The sequence below is a fragment of the Calypte anna genome, chromosome 2, assembly GCF_003957555.1.
Source record: "Calypte anna isolate BGI_N300 chromosome 2, bCalAnn1_v1.p, whole genome shotgun sequence".
Taxonomy (NCBI): Eukaryota; Metazoa; Chordata; class Aves; order Apodiformes; family Trochilidae; genus Calypte; species Calypte anna.
In genome coordinates, this window is record NC_044245.1 from 23,654,177 (window position 1) to 23,672,160 (window position 17,984).

The window sequence follows — 17,984 nt, forward strand, 5'->3', positions numbered from 1 at the left end:
AAAAGTATTGTCAAATATTCATCCTGCTGGGTGGTGGGTTTTTTCTAAACATTTTGCTGTTGATCTGTTAAGTGCAGTAGTTCTATATGTAAGCCTACATTATTTTCTTTTTTGTGAATTATATTTTTACTGTAAGTATTTACTTTTCAGAATAACAGTAATAATAATAATTTTATTCTAAGTAGCTTATTTTTATTTACTCTTAGTTCATCAGGGCAGTTTGTTTTCATTTCATAGTTTTGTAGTTCAGACCTTGGCAATACCAGTAAGTTATTTTTTTGACTCAAACACATACATTTTTTTCAGGAGTGTGAATTACACAAATACAGATTTATCTTATCTGTTTTTATTTAAGTCTATATGTATCTGTTTACACATTTTCCCTCAGTATGAGGCATAAATGTTGACATCTTTTCTGGCTGTTCTGCAGAGACACTTTCCAAGCACTGTATCTTGTCTGCTCTGCAAGGTATATAATCCTTACTGGATTATATACCATTCCAGTATATATCAAGAGTTTGTAGCTGGCTTGACAATTATATTTAAATACTTAGAAACTGAATACTTTATAAAATACTGCAGAATAGGAGAAACAAGGCAAAACTAATTACAGGCAGAAAAGAAATGTTTTAAACTTTCCTCCTAATCAGTTGTGTTGTGCATACAGACATATACCCATCTCTTAAAATAAACTTAAAAGAGTGAGGGAAACCTGGCAAAATCTTCAAAGTATCTATCTGAGACCTGTCTGAACACACACTTACAGACCTGAAGTGCAGTTTGAATCTTTTCAGGCGAGGTATGTAGTGGGTGTATCAATTCAAATTCCACCTGCCAGTGTTGTGTATAGGTAAATAAATCAGGCCACTCCCCTGAGCTCCTTCGTTTGGGAGACACTAACAGGAAGCTTTTGAACTAGCAGAGTCTCAGAAAGTTCTTCCTGTTGAATTAACTCCAAGAAAAAGAATTAAGGCAAATAATGACAGTTGTATTTCTCTTTCATTTGGTGTAGTGGAGATGGAAAATCTTTTTTAGTTTCTTTTCTGCTGGCTTGCTTGGCTGCTGCAGTATACCTCTACAGGTATAACATATTATGCTTCTTTGCCTTGGAAATTACTGCCAGCTGCTTTTGGAAGATTTCTGTTGCTTCTTCGTGTGAAATGTCTCTGAGAAGGATAATTTGGAGTGACCATACGAAGTTTTCTTGCACCTCTCTCTAATTTGGATTATTCGGCTCCTGATTTACCTGGCTTAAAGAAGGTCATCTGAGGATTCCTGGTGATTCTGAGTAGCTTTGTCCTGACTGGTGCTGATATGTGTCGTTGGACTACTAAATATACATGTTCTCTTACAAGTGCCTGTTAGAAATTACAAAAACCAGACTAGCTAGTGGAAAAGTACCTGTGTAACAGTTGAGAAGAGAGAGAGCAGCAGCAGTACTTTCTGGAATGGATTCTTACCGCACCTACTGGGCATCTGATCTCTATAGTGCTTTGTGGACTGAAAGCCAAGAAGAAGAAGATACATATGAGGTTGAATCTCATGTGCCTTTACCATATCCTTTTCCTTTCACTGAACATTTGGATGAGAATAATTCTGTAGTTGTAAACACTTCGATTTGTCACTTCAGGCACAAAAAAGGGGGGCACATTTTAAAAGTTGTCTCTAAAATCTCCTTGCCTACACCACCCTATTCAGTAAGTATAAAAGTTTTTAAAGAAATTCTATTTTAAGACAGCGTAAGTAGAAGAGAATACTTTGAAAATTATATAAACTTGTCTCTGTTGTTAAAGTTATGTACTGCTGACAGGCGTTTTTCTTAGTTTTTAATGGGCACTGAAATAACTTTAATTATACAATTCTGTTAATTTATAACAAAAGAAATGTAGGAGACACTGAGATACATTGAATTACAGAGATTTCCAATCTATTTTTAAAGAACTTTATTGTTACTTATTACATTATTTTTTTCTCACTGTGAATAATTTACGGAGGGCTGAAGTCAGTTAAAATTGTTCCTTTGTAGCTTTCATGCACTGACTGGTAATATTAACTAGCACAAGCTTGCTTCCAGTGATCCCATGAAAAAATTTCTTCTTGAAAAGTCCTGCTCATATTTCTGCTTCTTTTTGGTTTTGTCTTCTGATAATTTTAATAATACCTTAACTTGGTATTACTGAAAAGAGCTGGAGAATAATCTTGATTCTGAGTTTTAGCTGGAGTATTTGATGCACTTGTGTAAGCCATTTTTATGGTTGTCTATGTACAGTAAACCTATCATGTTTCTTTTTTGTGTGAGATGAGTCTTTCGTTAAGCACTTTAAGATGTAAGAATACTCTGATTTTTTAAATATCTCAAGCCAGTGGAGGTTTTCAGCTGCAGTATTTATACCATTCTTTAATGCCTGTCAGAATAAATAGTTCATAGTCATGATATTCATCTAAAAACAATGCTGTAGAAATCAATTATTTACATTTATTCTATTATAAAAGAGAATGCATTGATTATTCAGAGCTTCTTTTCAAAGTTATATATACTCTATCAAATGCGCCTAACCCATTCTTCTGAGATTGTAAACCAAGCTACTTATGAGCTTAGTTGGTTAGAAAGCTTTTAGTTTTGAAGAAATTGGAAGTGTTCATATAAGCTGTAGCAAAGCCACAGATGTTACTGTCTTACAAGTATCTACTAACATCCATATTATCAAAGAGAAAAAGGAAAAAAAAAAACCAAAATATAAGAACATGATATTTGTGTTATTTCATTTTCTGAAGTTGTTCTAATTCAAAATGAGTTGTCTTCGTTTGAATCCAACCCATGATAACAGCTCATGCCTAGTTCAGTTCTGACAGTTTGTATTTGTGTCTCTCAAAGAGATGGATACAGGCTGTAATTGTTAACAGTTGAGAAGTAGATATCATTTTTTAATTTAGTCCAGTTTGCTGCTATCTTAGATCAGCATTTTGTGTAATCAAAACTTCTGACACTAGACTAATAGTTCCTTCTTTAATATTTTGCTTTTGTAATTATAATTTTAATTTTTTTTAAGATTATCACCGTGGGTATGTCTAAATTGGGTAGTAAGTATACAATTTAATGCATTTCAGTCCAGGTCTTCCAGTAGTTAAGGTTAGTGATGAAGTGAGGTTGTTCGCGTCTGTGGTCATAAACATTTAATATTAACCCATCAGACAAGCAGAGAAGAATTTTTAAAAATATACTTAATAATTCTATTAGGTAGACACAGATGGAGAATTGTTGCTTTACTGCCTTGTTGATTGAGAAGTGCAGTGTATGAAAAATTTGCATTTTTCTGGTGTTCTTCATGTTAAGGAGAAAAAGAGATGAAGCACGTTTGTCAATTTATATCAAAATTTCTGCTGTTTTTTTTTTAGCCATTCTACTACATGGTGGGTGGTATCTTACTTATATTTCATACAAAACTCACATGTAAATAAAGGTGAATCTAGTGTAAACTCATAACCCAAGAATTACCGGAACAAAGACAGGGATTTAGCCAGGTGGCTCACTGAGGTCACTTAACTTAGACTTTCACACTGAGTCAGTTTTTGTATTATAGTCTGTGAATGTGTGTTCAGTAAAGATCTTATTTCATGTCCAGTGAAGCTATCTGAGACTTTTCATCATGCTGTAAAGCGACTGATAATTAAATAGGAGTGATAGAGCAGTTATCTCTCAGGAAACCTTTAGTTTGTCTAACTTCTATAATATTTTTTTTCCTGTGGTAGCTTGAACATGCTAAAATTACTCAGACAGAACTCATACGAGAGTCCTCCAAAAAGCAACAGGAAGCCACAGAGTTTATCAAGTATCAGGAAGAATTACAGGAGCGTCTTAATGAAGAAGCCAAAGCCAGAGACCAGTTGGCCTTGGAGCTCAGTAAAGCTGAAGGTGAGTAGCTTTTTGATGAGTTGTTGAACTTTGCACTTTTTTGCCTGTTAATTACGTAAAGAAATCATAGGTCCATTTCTTTCTGAATTTTAGAATGTTATCATCCTTCTGGACCTGCAGAGGTCCCTTCCAACATCAATGATGCTGTGATTCTCTTTCTCAGCTTTGTGTTCTTTATTATTGTCTAATTTATTACAAACAATAGTTTGGATATATGTTGTTATCCTTAAAATTAATTTATTGCACCGTAACATGTCTATTTGTGCAGACAAGTCTAAATATTGGGGTTGGAAGAGAAGACCTTCCAGTACCTGAAAGGAGCCTACAGGAAAATTGGGAAGGAACTTTTTACAAGGGCATGTAATGATAGGACAAGGGGGAAGAGGGTAGATTTAGATTAGACATTAGGAAGAAATTTTCACTGTGAGAATGGTGAGATACTGGAACAGGTTGCCCAGGGAAGTTGTGGTTGCCCCCTCTCTGGAAGTGTTCAAGACTGGGCTGGATGGGGCTGTGAGCAACCTGGTCTAGTGGGGGAGGTGTTATAACAATAGCAGTGTCTGTTTATAAGACAGACTGGTGGTGTTGATTTGGTTCATGAACAGTTCTGAAATAAAAGAGACAGAATTTGGTGAGAGTTTTAGCCCTTGGTAGATAAATTGCACAGTTGAACTTTTAAGTTAGGTGCAGATTTATGTCATGTGTAGAGATTAATTTCAGTTAAGTCTTTTGCAGGTATTCAGTTAATTTGTGTCTCATTGCTCCAATGCTTTGTAACTCCTGAATTAATTAACTCTTCTATCAGCCTTTTTTTCTGTGACCTTCTGAAATTAATGAACTTCTAAATGACAGGCACCTTTCTTCTTGTGTTTGTGTGTGCATGTTTATATAAGAAAAAAATGCTGTAGAGCCCTTTTTATTTAATTTTTTCTGCTCATTGAACTGAGTTGTGAGCATAGCCTGACAAAGCCAAACTACATTTTCCTATCAAAGTTCTTAGATAAGTATGCAGAACAACATCGTAGTTCATTATACATCTGATAGTACTCTGTCTTCTCTTGAGATAAATTGTGTCATTTTTTGATCATTTCTTTCTTATTACAGAAACTGCTGCCACAGATACATTTTCAAACCTCTAGTGTTTTAATGGAGTCAGATATGACTTACCTAATGTGAAGGAAAAGCTAATGCAAACTTGTTCACTGAACTCTGACAGCTGTCATTACATCTCTTTAAAAAAAAAATAAATCATGAGTAAATACTTCGACATGTGATCTTCTCAGGCTCCCTCTTCATTGCTCATACCTTTCTGGTGCATGAGAAACTTTTGTTTCTGAGACTGTATATGTGAAGACCACTGTTAGTTAATTTCCTTCTTGTTAGCCTTCCTCTGAAAAAAAACTAAATGCTCACACAGGTTTTACTTTGTCCATATTGATAACAAATGGGAACATCTTTAGTTCTCTTGTATTTTCAAGACACGGTAAAATCCATTTTAATATGTATTCAATACCACTAAATTTATGCTGGTAAAGTACTTGACATTGAAAATAGTTTGATATTGGAAAAATTCTACTTGGGGTCTGTAGGAAACCTGTGAGATAGGTGTGTGTGTCCAAATTTAAGACATCCTATGACTCATGTCCTATCTGTCTCCTGGAACCATCTGTATCAGACTTGAGGGAACACATCTTAGCATGGAGATCTGGGATACCTATTTTGTACATTCTGTCACTCAGTAAAAATGCATTTTGTGTTCTGTGGTTAGACAGAATCTTCTGAAGCCAGTACCATTACAGTATCTCAGTTTAGTTTTTATAGCCCTCAAGAAAATTCACTGTTTTTTCTTAAGTCTTTAGCTTTGCTCTCACTTCTGTATCATTCCAAGATGGTGCCATTTCTTACAGCCTTAGTAGCATTAACAGAGCTAAAGTAGAGCTCCCACTCAGATTGCTTTATGACTTAGTTCACTATGAAGCAATTTGTAAAAGTGTACAAGATATACTGTCAAGGTAATGTCCTAAATTCACTGTTTAAAAGATCATTAATTGTTCTGTGCTACTTTAAAATAGCAAATAAATACTAAAGAAATTAAACTGTTTTTCGGATGTCAGCTATTGCAGGGCTTTTAAGAATGATACAGATGCTAAATATGGAGACCTAAGAAAAGTTTTCATGGTCTGTGATGGTGGAGGCATCTGTGTGATAAATGACCTCCAGGAGACTCATGATCTTACAAATACTGTGGTTTAAGTCAAGCATATGTCATGAGGCACCTGAAATGTCACCTGGCAGCTGAATTTATTTCTTCATTCTCCTGTGTTTATGACTCATTTCTTTTCCTTGGCTATGGAGTTCCTGTTTGCTCCAGAAGTATTGCGCTGACAAAAAAAATTAAAAGCTATATTTGGCCTTGTGCTATCCATCCTGTAATGTAATCAGGGAAGAAATAGCAAGGCTGTTGTTGTCAGGTGCTGAGTGTTTATCATACAAGTGAATTCATGTGAGAATACAATAATGACTTCACCATGAAAAAATTCAAATTGTTCCTTATTGTCTATTAATCTGCCCAAAATTGCTGTTCTACAGGCCTCATTGATGGGTATGCAGATGAAAAAGCATTTCTGGAAAAACAACTCCAGGAAAAAATAGATGTAATTGACCGTCTTGAGCAAGAGCTACTGTGTACAGGTAACAAATTGCAGGAGTTAGAGGCTGAACAGCAGCAGATCCAGGAAGAAAAGGAGTTACTCTCCAGACAGAAGGATGCCATGAGAGCAGATGCGGGACCAGTAGAGCAGCGTATGTATTCCTCACAACCTTTCTATGAGGTTGTCCTATACTTTCAAATAAAAAGAAGCAGTGTTGGTGAAGGTTTCTTTTTCCACTCTTTAATCATGAATAAAACTTTGATAGAGCAATACGTGATATTTTCATGCCTAATGGTCACTTTTCTTGTTTTTTGAACAAAAAATACCCCCAAAACCTGAATTTTCAGAAGTGTTGAGCAGTCATAATTTTTCTTTAAGCCAGCAAGAGTTTGGTAACTCTGAAAATCTGCTTTATTTATATCATCACCAGAGACTGAGTTTCTTGAAATTAGAACCTGTGAATAAAGATACCAGGCTCAGTACTTTCCAAACATAGTTTCAGAGGGACTAGGAACCATACCTAACTACCAGAACATGACTGAACTGCACATGATGACTGTGTTTATTTTATACACAGAAGGCATACTTTTTAACAAGTTCCTCTTTTGGGGAAGAATGGCACAAAGGTTTCATGAGAAGGAAAGCCTGCTATCCACCAGTAATGAAAATCTGCAGCACTGATGGTGAAAATTCTAGATAAATACCATGGCAACGTAACCTAACTAACTGCTTACTCAAAAAAAGCATTTACCCTCATGAAATAAATGTCTTTTAATTCTTCCTAAAACTAATAGCTTAAATTAATATTTTATATTTGAGAGGGGAAGAAATTTAGTACAGTGATGTTTAGAAGTACTGATGTTCCAAGGATTTCAGTGCTTACCTTGTGAACAGAGGATGAAATTACCATTTTTTTTCCCACTTCTAAAAGGTCATGGCAATTTATAACATTGCTGTTTTTATAAATTACACATCTTGGTGTGTATTTGCCATTTCCTGCATCCACTTTGTGTAACACTAAAGTTTTAAGAACAACCTGCTGCCTCCTGTTTATAGTAATGAAGATCCTTGCCTTTGACTCCAGTTTAGTAATTTGCTCTATGTTTTAGGTTTCTAAATATTTTTAAGTTCTTTTCATGCGTAACAACTGTAAGGTTAAACAGTTCTATAAAAATGTGTAGCTACTTATACCATGCATACCAGAGTAACTTAACACATTCCCTAAGTTAGCTCAACAACTTTGTCATTAAATGCCACATCTATCTTTGGCTTCATTTTCTCTTACATTGTTGCACCAGAAGAAAACTAGAGCTGGCATGTGAATTACTTTGCTTCTTTTTTTTGTTTTCTCTCTCTCTCTATTCTCCTAGGCCTAGTAGATGCTGCAGTCGATGCAGCTTCCCAAGCAGGTGTGTTTGTATGTTGCATGGCCAATCTGTAACTGGGTGGAAGACTCACACGTACTGATGTTGTTAATCAGGATTACTGGGCTTTTGGCTTACTGACATTACTTGCAATTCTTACTGGCCTGCAGCTTTGATGTTGTATTTCATACTCAGTTATACATTTCACTAACACCATTTCTTATGATTTCCAAGCATAATAAGCAAATTCATGAATAACCATCATCTTATTCGCCTATGAATTACAGATACTTAGATGTTATTGGAGGGATATTTTTGTAGCTGTTTTCTTTTCTTCATATTTCTAAATGCAGTTGAGCTATTCAGTATGACAACTAAATACTTATAATATATTGATATATAATGGTTACCTAGAAATGAGAATTGGTTAAATATGATGTAAGATGATGGTGCCTAAAGGATCTTTCTTCTATAGAGAAAGTAAATTGTATTGTGTCTGTCTAAATATCAATTGTATTTTAAAGATTCTCCAAATGTAATTGCACTTTACAGTTTGGATTTTGCCTCAAGGGATCTGTACGGTTAGTTAATATGTACATCAATGGGCTGTGGCTTAATTGTCTTAATAGAGTGGTTTGGGGCTTTACTGTATATGCTTGCCAGCCTTTTCATGAGGACTCAAAATTGGGCATCCATGCAGTCACTGATTTTACAAAGCTCCAGTTACAGGTCAGTAATTTCCCTCTCCATCTGCCTGGCAACCTCGCTAAGTCCTTCAACATTTCCTTCAAATTATTTATCTGTATCACATTAAATGATGAAGGCTGGGAGTGGATTGATTTTACTGACTGTGGATGAGAAGAGGGTTGGGTTTTCCATACTTCATTGTTAACTTCTGTGCTGCCTCTACCTGTAGTTCGAATCCCTGCATTTTCTTTTCAATTATACAAAGACCTTTCAATTTACGTGAAACTTAAACAGCCAAGTTACCTGATACAGGTTCACTAATGGTCCTGCAAAGACTAACTAAAGGACAATAATTTTGTTATGAATTTGCTTGAGTGGTTATCTTGATTATTTCTCAGAATAAATTAAATTTCCTAAAAAAGAAAAAAAAAGAAGAAAAAAAGAAAAATAGTAAAAACCCAAACCAGTTCACATCCTTCTGCAGAGTACAGCATGGATACCTTGGGAGTGGTTTTTCTTCATAATATTATGAAGTGGTTTTTCTTCATAATATTACTTACTATTCATGTACTGTGTGATGCTTTTATTATAACCAGAATTGCTGGAGGAAACAGAAAAGCTAATGAAAGAAAAAATTGAAGTACAGCGTCAAGCTGAAAAAGAGTATGATGACCTTCAGAAGCAAGTGAAAGTCTTGGAAATAGACTTGGAAGAACAGGTCAATCGTTTCATAGAGCTAGAGCAAGAAAAAAATGCAGAGCTAATGGACTTGAGGCAGCAAAACCAGGCTTTGGAGAAGCAACTTGAGAAAACAAGAAAATTTCTAGATGTAAGTACTGTAAAAGGATAGTTTCATGAAAGTGGGTTGGCACCTGTATTGTCATTTTCCACAGGATAAGATAGTTTTTTTCAAATTTTGAGCAAATAAGAGAGACAGACAGTAGTAGCAGTGCTTATAAGTTCCAGGCCAAGAATTTAATGAATGTCTTAAAATTGAGATGCTTACTTGGGGTTTCCCTGTATTTCTAAGTATAACTTAGTAGGCATCTCAACTGTTTTAAATAGTGGGAAACATAAAATTAAAGAGGAAATACTAATTTTTGTGACCTTAAATTTTAGCAATCGGTGGGATTTCTGTTTTTCAATAAAGTGTGTTGGAGTTAAGCAGTTTTATTTGTCCTTGGCAATTGAAAACATAATTTGTCTTAATTTTTTTTTGTAAACTTTCTGCATCATATTCACAGCTGCCTATATTGTGCCCAACTTCTTCCTTCCTCAGACTGTCTCTGCAGTTTTGTTTTAGTCTCTGCTCCATTTTCAACAAACACCATCCTCCCCCATCTCCTTCTTTTCCCATTTTATTTCTTTTAAGTGTCCATACTGCTGTTCAGAAAAAAACCCAACTTTTATTTATATGTCTTTACAGTTAACGCTCTAGGTGACAGGAGGAGGGTGGAAGAGTTTTTTATATGATAAATATAACACCCCGTGGGACCTTCTCTGCATAATCTGTTACTAAGCAGTGCTAAAGGAGAGATCATTCCATTACTTCTTACCACCCACGGATTTGCATTATTTCATTTTTTAGTTACAAGTTTGTTTTCTCACTGCAACTCACGTGCCATAATAGGACGAGGCTGAGAAGTAAAAATTCATATTGCAAGTCCCATAGTCAGAAATGCAGTTTGGTTTGGGAATGTCAGTAGCATGAACTGGAGTTACAGATGAGTGATATGAGGAGCTGCTTCTAATAGCAGCATTACAATTCTGCTGCTTCCTTGAAACACCATGAGATTTTAAAATCTGCAGCTTGTGGAGGTTGAGGTTTTATTCCAGTTTCCTGAATTATTGCTAAATATTTTGTTGCTGGACAGAAGCATTCCTCTCTGTATCAGATAATTCAGATAATATATTTTTATGCATCTGATAAGTTTTACAGAGCAGCATTGAAATGCTATCGGTCACACAGTATTTCCTATATAAAGATGTGTTTCCCAAATGCCAAACTGTGTTATTAAAACTGAAACTGGTCAAAAGCAAACAAATGCAAAATGCAAATAGTTTATAAATTTTTGTTGTTCTTGTTTCTCCTCATCATTATTAATGCAGACTTAATTTTTGTTCTTACTGCATATGTGTGCTACGTATATCAAAGACAATCATTAGTAAAGAAAATCATAAAATATTGGCTTGTTAACATCTGTGTGGTGTACCTGGAATAGAAGAAACAAACATGTCATTTTTGTGAAATAATACTGGATGTGTTTATGATGTCCTAATTTTTAAATTTTAAAAATGTGATTAAGAAAGGAGGTTTTGTAATTGTAGTTTTAAGAGGCTCTGCTACCTTGAAAGCACTGACGTACTGACCTTGAAAACACTGACCAGCCTCACATTAAGATAAAAACAAATGTAGTAATATAGTTAATTTAGATAAAATCAAATGGTGTATCCACATAACTTCTTAACTTTCAGGAGCAAGCAATTGATCGAGAGCATGAGAGAGATGTATTCCAGCAAGAGATACAGAAGCTGGAACAACAGCTTAAGGTTCCTCAGAGGAGTCAGCCTGTCAGTGAACATCAAACCAGAGAGGTAACACATTTTATCACTTTTATTCAGTGAATATAAATTACAAGTTGACAGCTGTTAGGACAATGTAATGAAGCTATTCTATGGCATACCTAACCTGCATTTGCAAGCCAACAAAGTCAGTCCCCTCAGATGAAGGGTAAGGTGTTGGGGGAAAATGGTGAAACTGTTTTGGGTTGTTGGTATTTTTTTAGGCTGGTTGGTTGGTTGGTTGGTTGCTTTAAGTAATAGATATACACAGACACCATAACTTTGTGAAAGACTCTTTCATGTAACTTAATTTAGAAAACCCACTGTTTTCAAAAGTCTGTGGAAACAATCAGTACCACTTTAGCAATCACACTTTGTTGTGTTGCTTTGTGACATCCTCTTTGTTTATAGCACAGGTACACAATGGAAAGAATTGAGTTACCAAGGTTTAACACCTGAGATGTAGCAGTGCCCTCGGGGTACATTTGCACCTCCCCAGTGAAAGTCTCTCCACACTGAAACAAATTTAAGAGGCTGTAGAACAGCAGCTCAGTGGAGTCATAGAAAGCTCTTAGGAAGTAAAATCAAGAAATGTGGCAGCAGTGAAAATGAAGCTTTGCATGTCTTGTTTGGTGACCTATTAGTCAATTAAATTATATTTTTGTTTTGTGGGTTCCATGTGTCTTGCTTTGGGGGCAAGACTGGTATTTTTGCATTATTTTCTTGCCTGATTTCTAGTATTAAAACGCTTCTTATTAGGTTGCACTGCAATTTTTTCAAATCAAAGCTCTACTGAAGTAGTTTAGTTGCTTTAATTCAACTCTTAAATCTTAGCAATATTTAATTTTCTATATAACATAGTTTAGGACCATATAGAGTAATGGGACACACATTGTTACATGTGAGATGGAAGTTGTTGAAATATCAGTTTTTGTAATTATCACGTTTAGAGCATATTTCATGGGTTTTTTAATATATTTATTAAACCCTTATTATATTAAACCTTTAATACAAAGGTTTGTAAGAGGTGTTGCAAAGTATTCAGTCAGTACTGTGTGATGTGGCTGCCATCTGCCTCTGTTAACAGTGAGTCTTCTGGATTTAGCTGGGTATGTGCTAATAAACACAAATGGAGAAATTCTGCATTTATTTACTTCTGTTGCAGAGTTTGTACACACTTCTCTCCTGTTGACACATTCCACATATGGAAGAGAATTTTCAGTACAATTAGTTTTTCTTAACCCAGAATGTTCATTTTGAGATAGTTTTCTTATGGGTCTTTTTTATAGTTTTGGGCATGAACTTCTGATTAAAATTCTAAAAATTAAAAAAAAACCAACCCAACAAATTCATAAGAAAAAGAAAAATCAAATTTGATGGCAAAATAAAAAAATGCTCTGATTTTCTGTACAGAAACAGAAATCATTGATTTATATGCACATACACACATGTGTATATTCAAAGTTGGCAGGTATGTTACAATGAAAATTTAAAGCATGCTTTAAAATGAAAGACAGCTCGAATGCTAATAAAAATTTTGAGATTTGTGTTAGATGCTTTTAAATTATAAGACCATAAGATAACGTCTGCAAGCACCACAGGTGTAGTGGCTGTTTTAGAACTGTGTGGGTTTGAATTCAATAGATAACCAATTACAGACAGAATTTTCAGTAATGTATAAGATCTGCATTTCATTTTTATCAAATGAGGTATATAGTCTTACTATGTAGTATGTTTTGATGTCACAATTGGCATACTTGATAAATATAGATTTCCCATGCTTTTCTGAGATGGCTGCTGTACTTCTTCATAGTTTTTGAAATGCTGTCAGCATTTGCTGTTGATAACTTAATTTCTTTTTTACTGTTGTTTCAGCTTACTCTGTCAACTTACTCCAGGGAGGGTTGTCACAAAGAGACTGCTCTAGGCTTGATTTTTCTTTTTCCATTTCTCTCTCAGGACTTTTCTGTGGTCACTTCAGACTTTGATGTTGCTCATGGATGGATAACGTCAATAATACCATCCTGTCAGCTTTATATTCTGGTCCTCTTCTCTCCTATCTATTGAAATGCTTTGAATCTTCTACCTTTTGGCTACATCGTAACTTCCTAATTGTAAATACTGAAATCAGTTTCTTGAGTGGGACAAACATTACTTTCCATGTCTCTTGCTCGATTGCTTAGTTTAACTCAAGTCTTAACTCTGCATCAGGTCTAATATCATGTATTTGTTACACATCTTTCTTATCTGTAATTTTGATTAATCATTTCTGAAACACTGCTAGAACTGGGATCATTCCTATCTCTACTACTTCAGTTACTCTTTAATTTGTTGTTTGTCTGCAAACAACTGAACCACAGAGATTCAGAATGCTTTGATACTTTGTCCCCTATAGAAAGTAAAATTATACTATACATCACATTTGTTTAACAAAAACATCACTTAACAAAGACAGCAAGAAGACAAAGCTCCCTGTTTAATGAGGTTGAAGTTTAGCAGTTCTCTTCAAAGTTACAGACCCAATGATTTTTAGGATATGTCTTTATGTCACTAGTCAACTCCTTACTTTAAATAATTTTGTCATAGATTGTTAGAACTATCATATTTCTTGGTTCAAGACATTCCATCTGTAGGTTTTAAAGGTATATTCTTAGGGATGCCATGCTACTTGCTTTTATAACTGACTAGAGAAACTAAAGGCTTCAGAAGGACAAGGTCAGTTCCAGAGAGTAGAAGATAGAGCACAGAATTTACCACTTCTTAAGAAATGCTGTTTGTGTTTGTTGGATGCAGCACTACTATGATACCCTAACTTTGCATTCTGCTTCACCTAAAGAGTAGGAGCTTCATTACAAGGAAAAAAAGAGGGATATTTTTTTCTCTGACAAAAAGTGCTGTTGCTGGGGCTAGCAAACCCTTCCAGTCTAGTACAATATATTCCTCTTCTTGCCATACTGTCACCAGGTTGAACAGTTAACAAATCATCTAAAAGAAAAAACAGACAAATGCAGTGAGCTTTTGCTCTCTAAGGAGCAACTTCAGAGAGATATACAAGAACGAAATGAAGAAATTGAGAAATTAGAATGCAGGATAAGAGAACTGGAACAAGCCTTAATCATCAGCACAGACAATTTACAAAAGGTATTGCTTCATTTAAATTTATCTTGTATTCACTTCTTTCTTATTTTCTTGAGAACAAAACAGTATATCTTTTTTATTTTTATTATTTTTATTTGAAGGTGGAAGAAAGGAAACAGTTTGGCACCATCATAGTAAAGGGAGAATTACCTCTAGAAGTACAACTGCAAGCTGAACGAGAAGCTGTGGACAGAAAGGAAAAGGAGGTAAAATACCCCTGAAATGTTCCATGTTCTTGCTGATATTTTGGTTTATCAGATTTTGCTTCCTGCTGAGTTCAGTGAACTATACAGATGAAATTTTTTAGCAGATCAGAGAGAGAGCAAATCCCTTTGAAATTCTCTTTTGAGCCATTATACTTGTTACTGTTTATGTTAATGATTATAACTTAGAAGAGTGTTTTTTAAATACTAATTCATCCCAATTAAGAAAAACCAGTGATTTCAATTGTTTTAGTGAGTTTTTAAGTTCCATTTATTTTAAGGACTCAGCATGTCACCGATTACACATTATCCTATCAAACCAGTTTGCTGTAGACATTGCACTTGAAAATTATGACAGTTAATTTGTGATATGGCCATCTACTCCTTTTCCACCATTTGTTTTGGAAACATAGGTCACAAACCTTGAGGAACAACTGGAGCAGTTTCGAGAAGAGCTAGAAAATAAAAATGAAGAAGTTCAGCAATTGCACATGCAACTAGAAATTCAGCGAAAGGAGTCCACTACACACTTGCAAGAACTTGAACAAGAGAACAAATTATTTAAGGTAAATGTAACAGAGAAGCCTAGAGCTCTGGTCTCCCTCCTCCCCAGAAATGAATTCTTGGAAAAAGCCAAGATGCCATATTCTTTCTCAAGCATTCAACGTGCAAAATACTAAAACACTTACATAATTCTTACTGCATGCAGTTCATTTATTTTCATTTCTGTGCCTTAGACTACCATATAAGAATATGCAGAAAACATTATGCAACTCTAACATGGTTTTGGGGCTTCTTTTTGATAGGATGAAATGGAAATACTGGGACTTGCTATCCAGAAGTCTGAAGATGGCACCATAAAGGACCATCACTTAGTGCCTCGGAGGCTCGCTCACATCATGCAAGAGAAGGAGCAGGAAATAGAACACCTTCATGAACAAATTGCAAAGCTGCAGCAGCAACTTGAAGTCACAACTGATAAGAAAGTACATACTTTTGAAAACTTTTTCAGACTCCTAGTTGTGGTGCTAGATGTTCAAGGAAAAAAAAACACCTCCATCCCTCCATCCATTACATTAGTTTCTACTGCTGCCTTAATTTAAAAAAGCAAATTCTAAAGTTTCAGACAATGCTTTAACCCAAGTCTGCTTTTCCCTATCTGTCTCATTTCTGCTTGAGGTTTTGTCTTAAATTCTAGATTCCTTATTCTTCTAGTAACTTCTGAACATTTAATAGTATGTAGGCAGTTTATATTCAGTCTCAACATTGTTTCTATTATCTTCCCTATAATGATTTGCTTTCAGTTTTATGCTTCAGTGACACCTGCTGGATCGTGTTGGATTTTATAGGCAGATTTTATTTAGCAGTTGAACTTTTGTGTTCCATGAGCTTGTGTAAAGACTTTGTCATCAGAGCAATGTTGCCAGCATCTTTAATCCAGTTTTGAAGCATGGTGGATATGCAAACAAGATGCTGTTTTATTAGAAATGGAGAGCAAGAAAGAAAAAGCAGATTCATCTTTCTTTTACTTACTGAGATTTAACACCTGTAGCTTTTTGTTATTTTCCATTTAAGTGCATTTATGATAGTGAGCTTCATCTTCCTGGCTTATTTCCATTTTGTACAGATATAATACATTTAATTTCAGCAGATATACTACTTTGCATTGATGTGGCAGCAGAAACAGGCCTTCAGTCTCATATTTTTTATGGAAAGAAAATGGTATTTTTTTTAATGGATGAAAATTGCATTCTGATGATCTTCAATGTGAAAATGTATTAATCATCAGATGTAACCCCAAAGCAAGTATTATTCAGCAAGGTGAAAACATGACTTCTGTTACCCCTTAGTAGCTGATTGAACACTCACGGTAACATTCTACTAGGATATACTGAGTCCACCAAGACAGAGCTCTGACTGAGCTGAATAATTTCACTGAATTTTTATGTACAAAGTTTAGTTATAATGAATCTCAGTGAATAAGGACCACATTTTGAATTGGATTTAGGAAGCATTATGCTTTGGGGATTCCAGAAGGGTTCTGCTTTTTTTATACAGTGACTGTAGTAGTACAGTTACATTTCTTGCCTTGAGAAAAATACCTAGGATTCAGGTATAATTCTTTTCAATTATTTTTTTTTCTTATCCTGTTATATAGGGTTTCATTTTCTTAATTTCATCCTCTTACTCAGTTATATTTCCCATTACATCAAATAATTACTCTTCTCAACTGTGATATCAGTATTAAATATTAATAGACTGTTTCTAGGCTAGGGCCTTTTCTAGTCCCTTAGGCATCTTCATCCTAGCAGGTGCTTTTCTTTTAATTGTTGTATTTGCCTTCAGTGTTCTTTTATTCCACTATGTTGTGAAGAATACAAAATGTTATGCTTACTTGATAATACTCCCAGGATCACTTTTCTCTTTTTTTGAAAACCAGTTTTTAGACTTCTGGCCTCTGTAGATTTTTTTTTTTAAAGTTCTTGGTTGCCAAATGAGCACCTCTAATCCATTTGGAAACATTTATAATTTATTTTCATACATCTTATACTTACTAAAAAGTTGTTTTATTATTCTATTTAACTAACTAAACCTAGTGAAGTACTAAGAGATAAAGGAAAATACATGGCTATTTTAGTAACAAATTTAGTCATCTGTTTTCAGTATTTTTTTACATCTTCATGTTTCTAAAAGTTCTTTTAGAGTTCTTACCTATTTTGGGTACTATAACTGGTTTTATATGTTAATACTCTTTCCGAATCTTCTTAACAGAATTCCTCTTTTCATTTACAGTTTAGAACCACTGTTCTTTTCAAATCTCCCAACACGTCCTTAACAAAATACATCCACTTTGTTCCTTAGACATGCTACTTACAATCTCATTCACTTTGACTTCGTAAAGTTGTGGGTTTTTTTCCTACACTCTAATCAGAATTTGCTTCCACTGCAATTTAACAAGCAGATTTTAAAATTAATTTTATAAGACTTTCTGTATTAGAATCTGATAACTTGTCATACTATTCCTTTTGATAAGACTTCTTATACATGAAATACAGTGTTCATCAACACCAATCATTCCAATTTTTGTGTATACTAATTTATTTCTTATTAGAAGCTAACATATCTTTTCTGTATCATCCACTTGTCACCCTCATTTGATCAGTTACATCATTTTATGAATTTCCTGGAATTCTGAACACCTCACACAGTAATTTTAATTGTCTTTAAAACTTCTCTGGCAATGTATTATTCTTACTGTCTTCATATTTTCACCAATCTATCTTTGAGCTTTACTTGGCTAGTAATATACATTTTAAAATAAATACTCTGATAACTTTGTCTCTTTTTACTTTAATGTAAATTATAGCACAAAAAAGTAATTGTGGTCTGGGTTTATTGGTACTATTTGGCTGCATGGTTCTTTTCACATCTGTACACACACAAAACCAGACAATTTAGGATTATG

The 17,984-nt window shown here is 34.6% G+C and overlaps 1 protein-coding gene across 1 annotated transcript in view; it reads left to right on the plus strand.

Annotated features, from left to right (window-relative positions):
• AKAP9 (A-kinase anchoring protein 9) overlaps nt 1–17,984 on the plus strand; it is a 104,711-nt gene that overhangs the window by 64,682 nt on the left and 22,045 nt on the right. Inside the window, exons 23-31 of the mRNA XM_030444149.1 lie at nt 3,751–3,913; nt 6,503–6,715; nt 7,935–7,973; nt 9,212–9,444; nt 11,091–11,210; nt 14,142–14,318; nt 14,417–14,521; nt 14,932–15,084; nt 15,325–15,504. Of these exons, the coding sequence (XP_030300009.1) occupies nt 3,751–3,913; nt 6,503–6,715; nt 7,935–7,973; nt 9,212–9,444; nt 11,091–11,210; nt 14,142–14,318; nt 14,417–14,521; nt 14,932–15,084; nt 15,325–15,504 (1,383 nt within the window). The remainder of the gene's footprint in view (nt 1–3,750; nt 3,914–6,502; nt 6,716–7,934; nt 7,974–9,211; nt 9,445–11,090; nt 11,211–14,141; nt 14,319–14,416; nt 14,522–14,931; nt 15,085–15,324; nt 15,505–17,984) is intronic.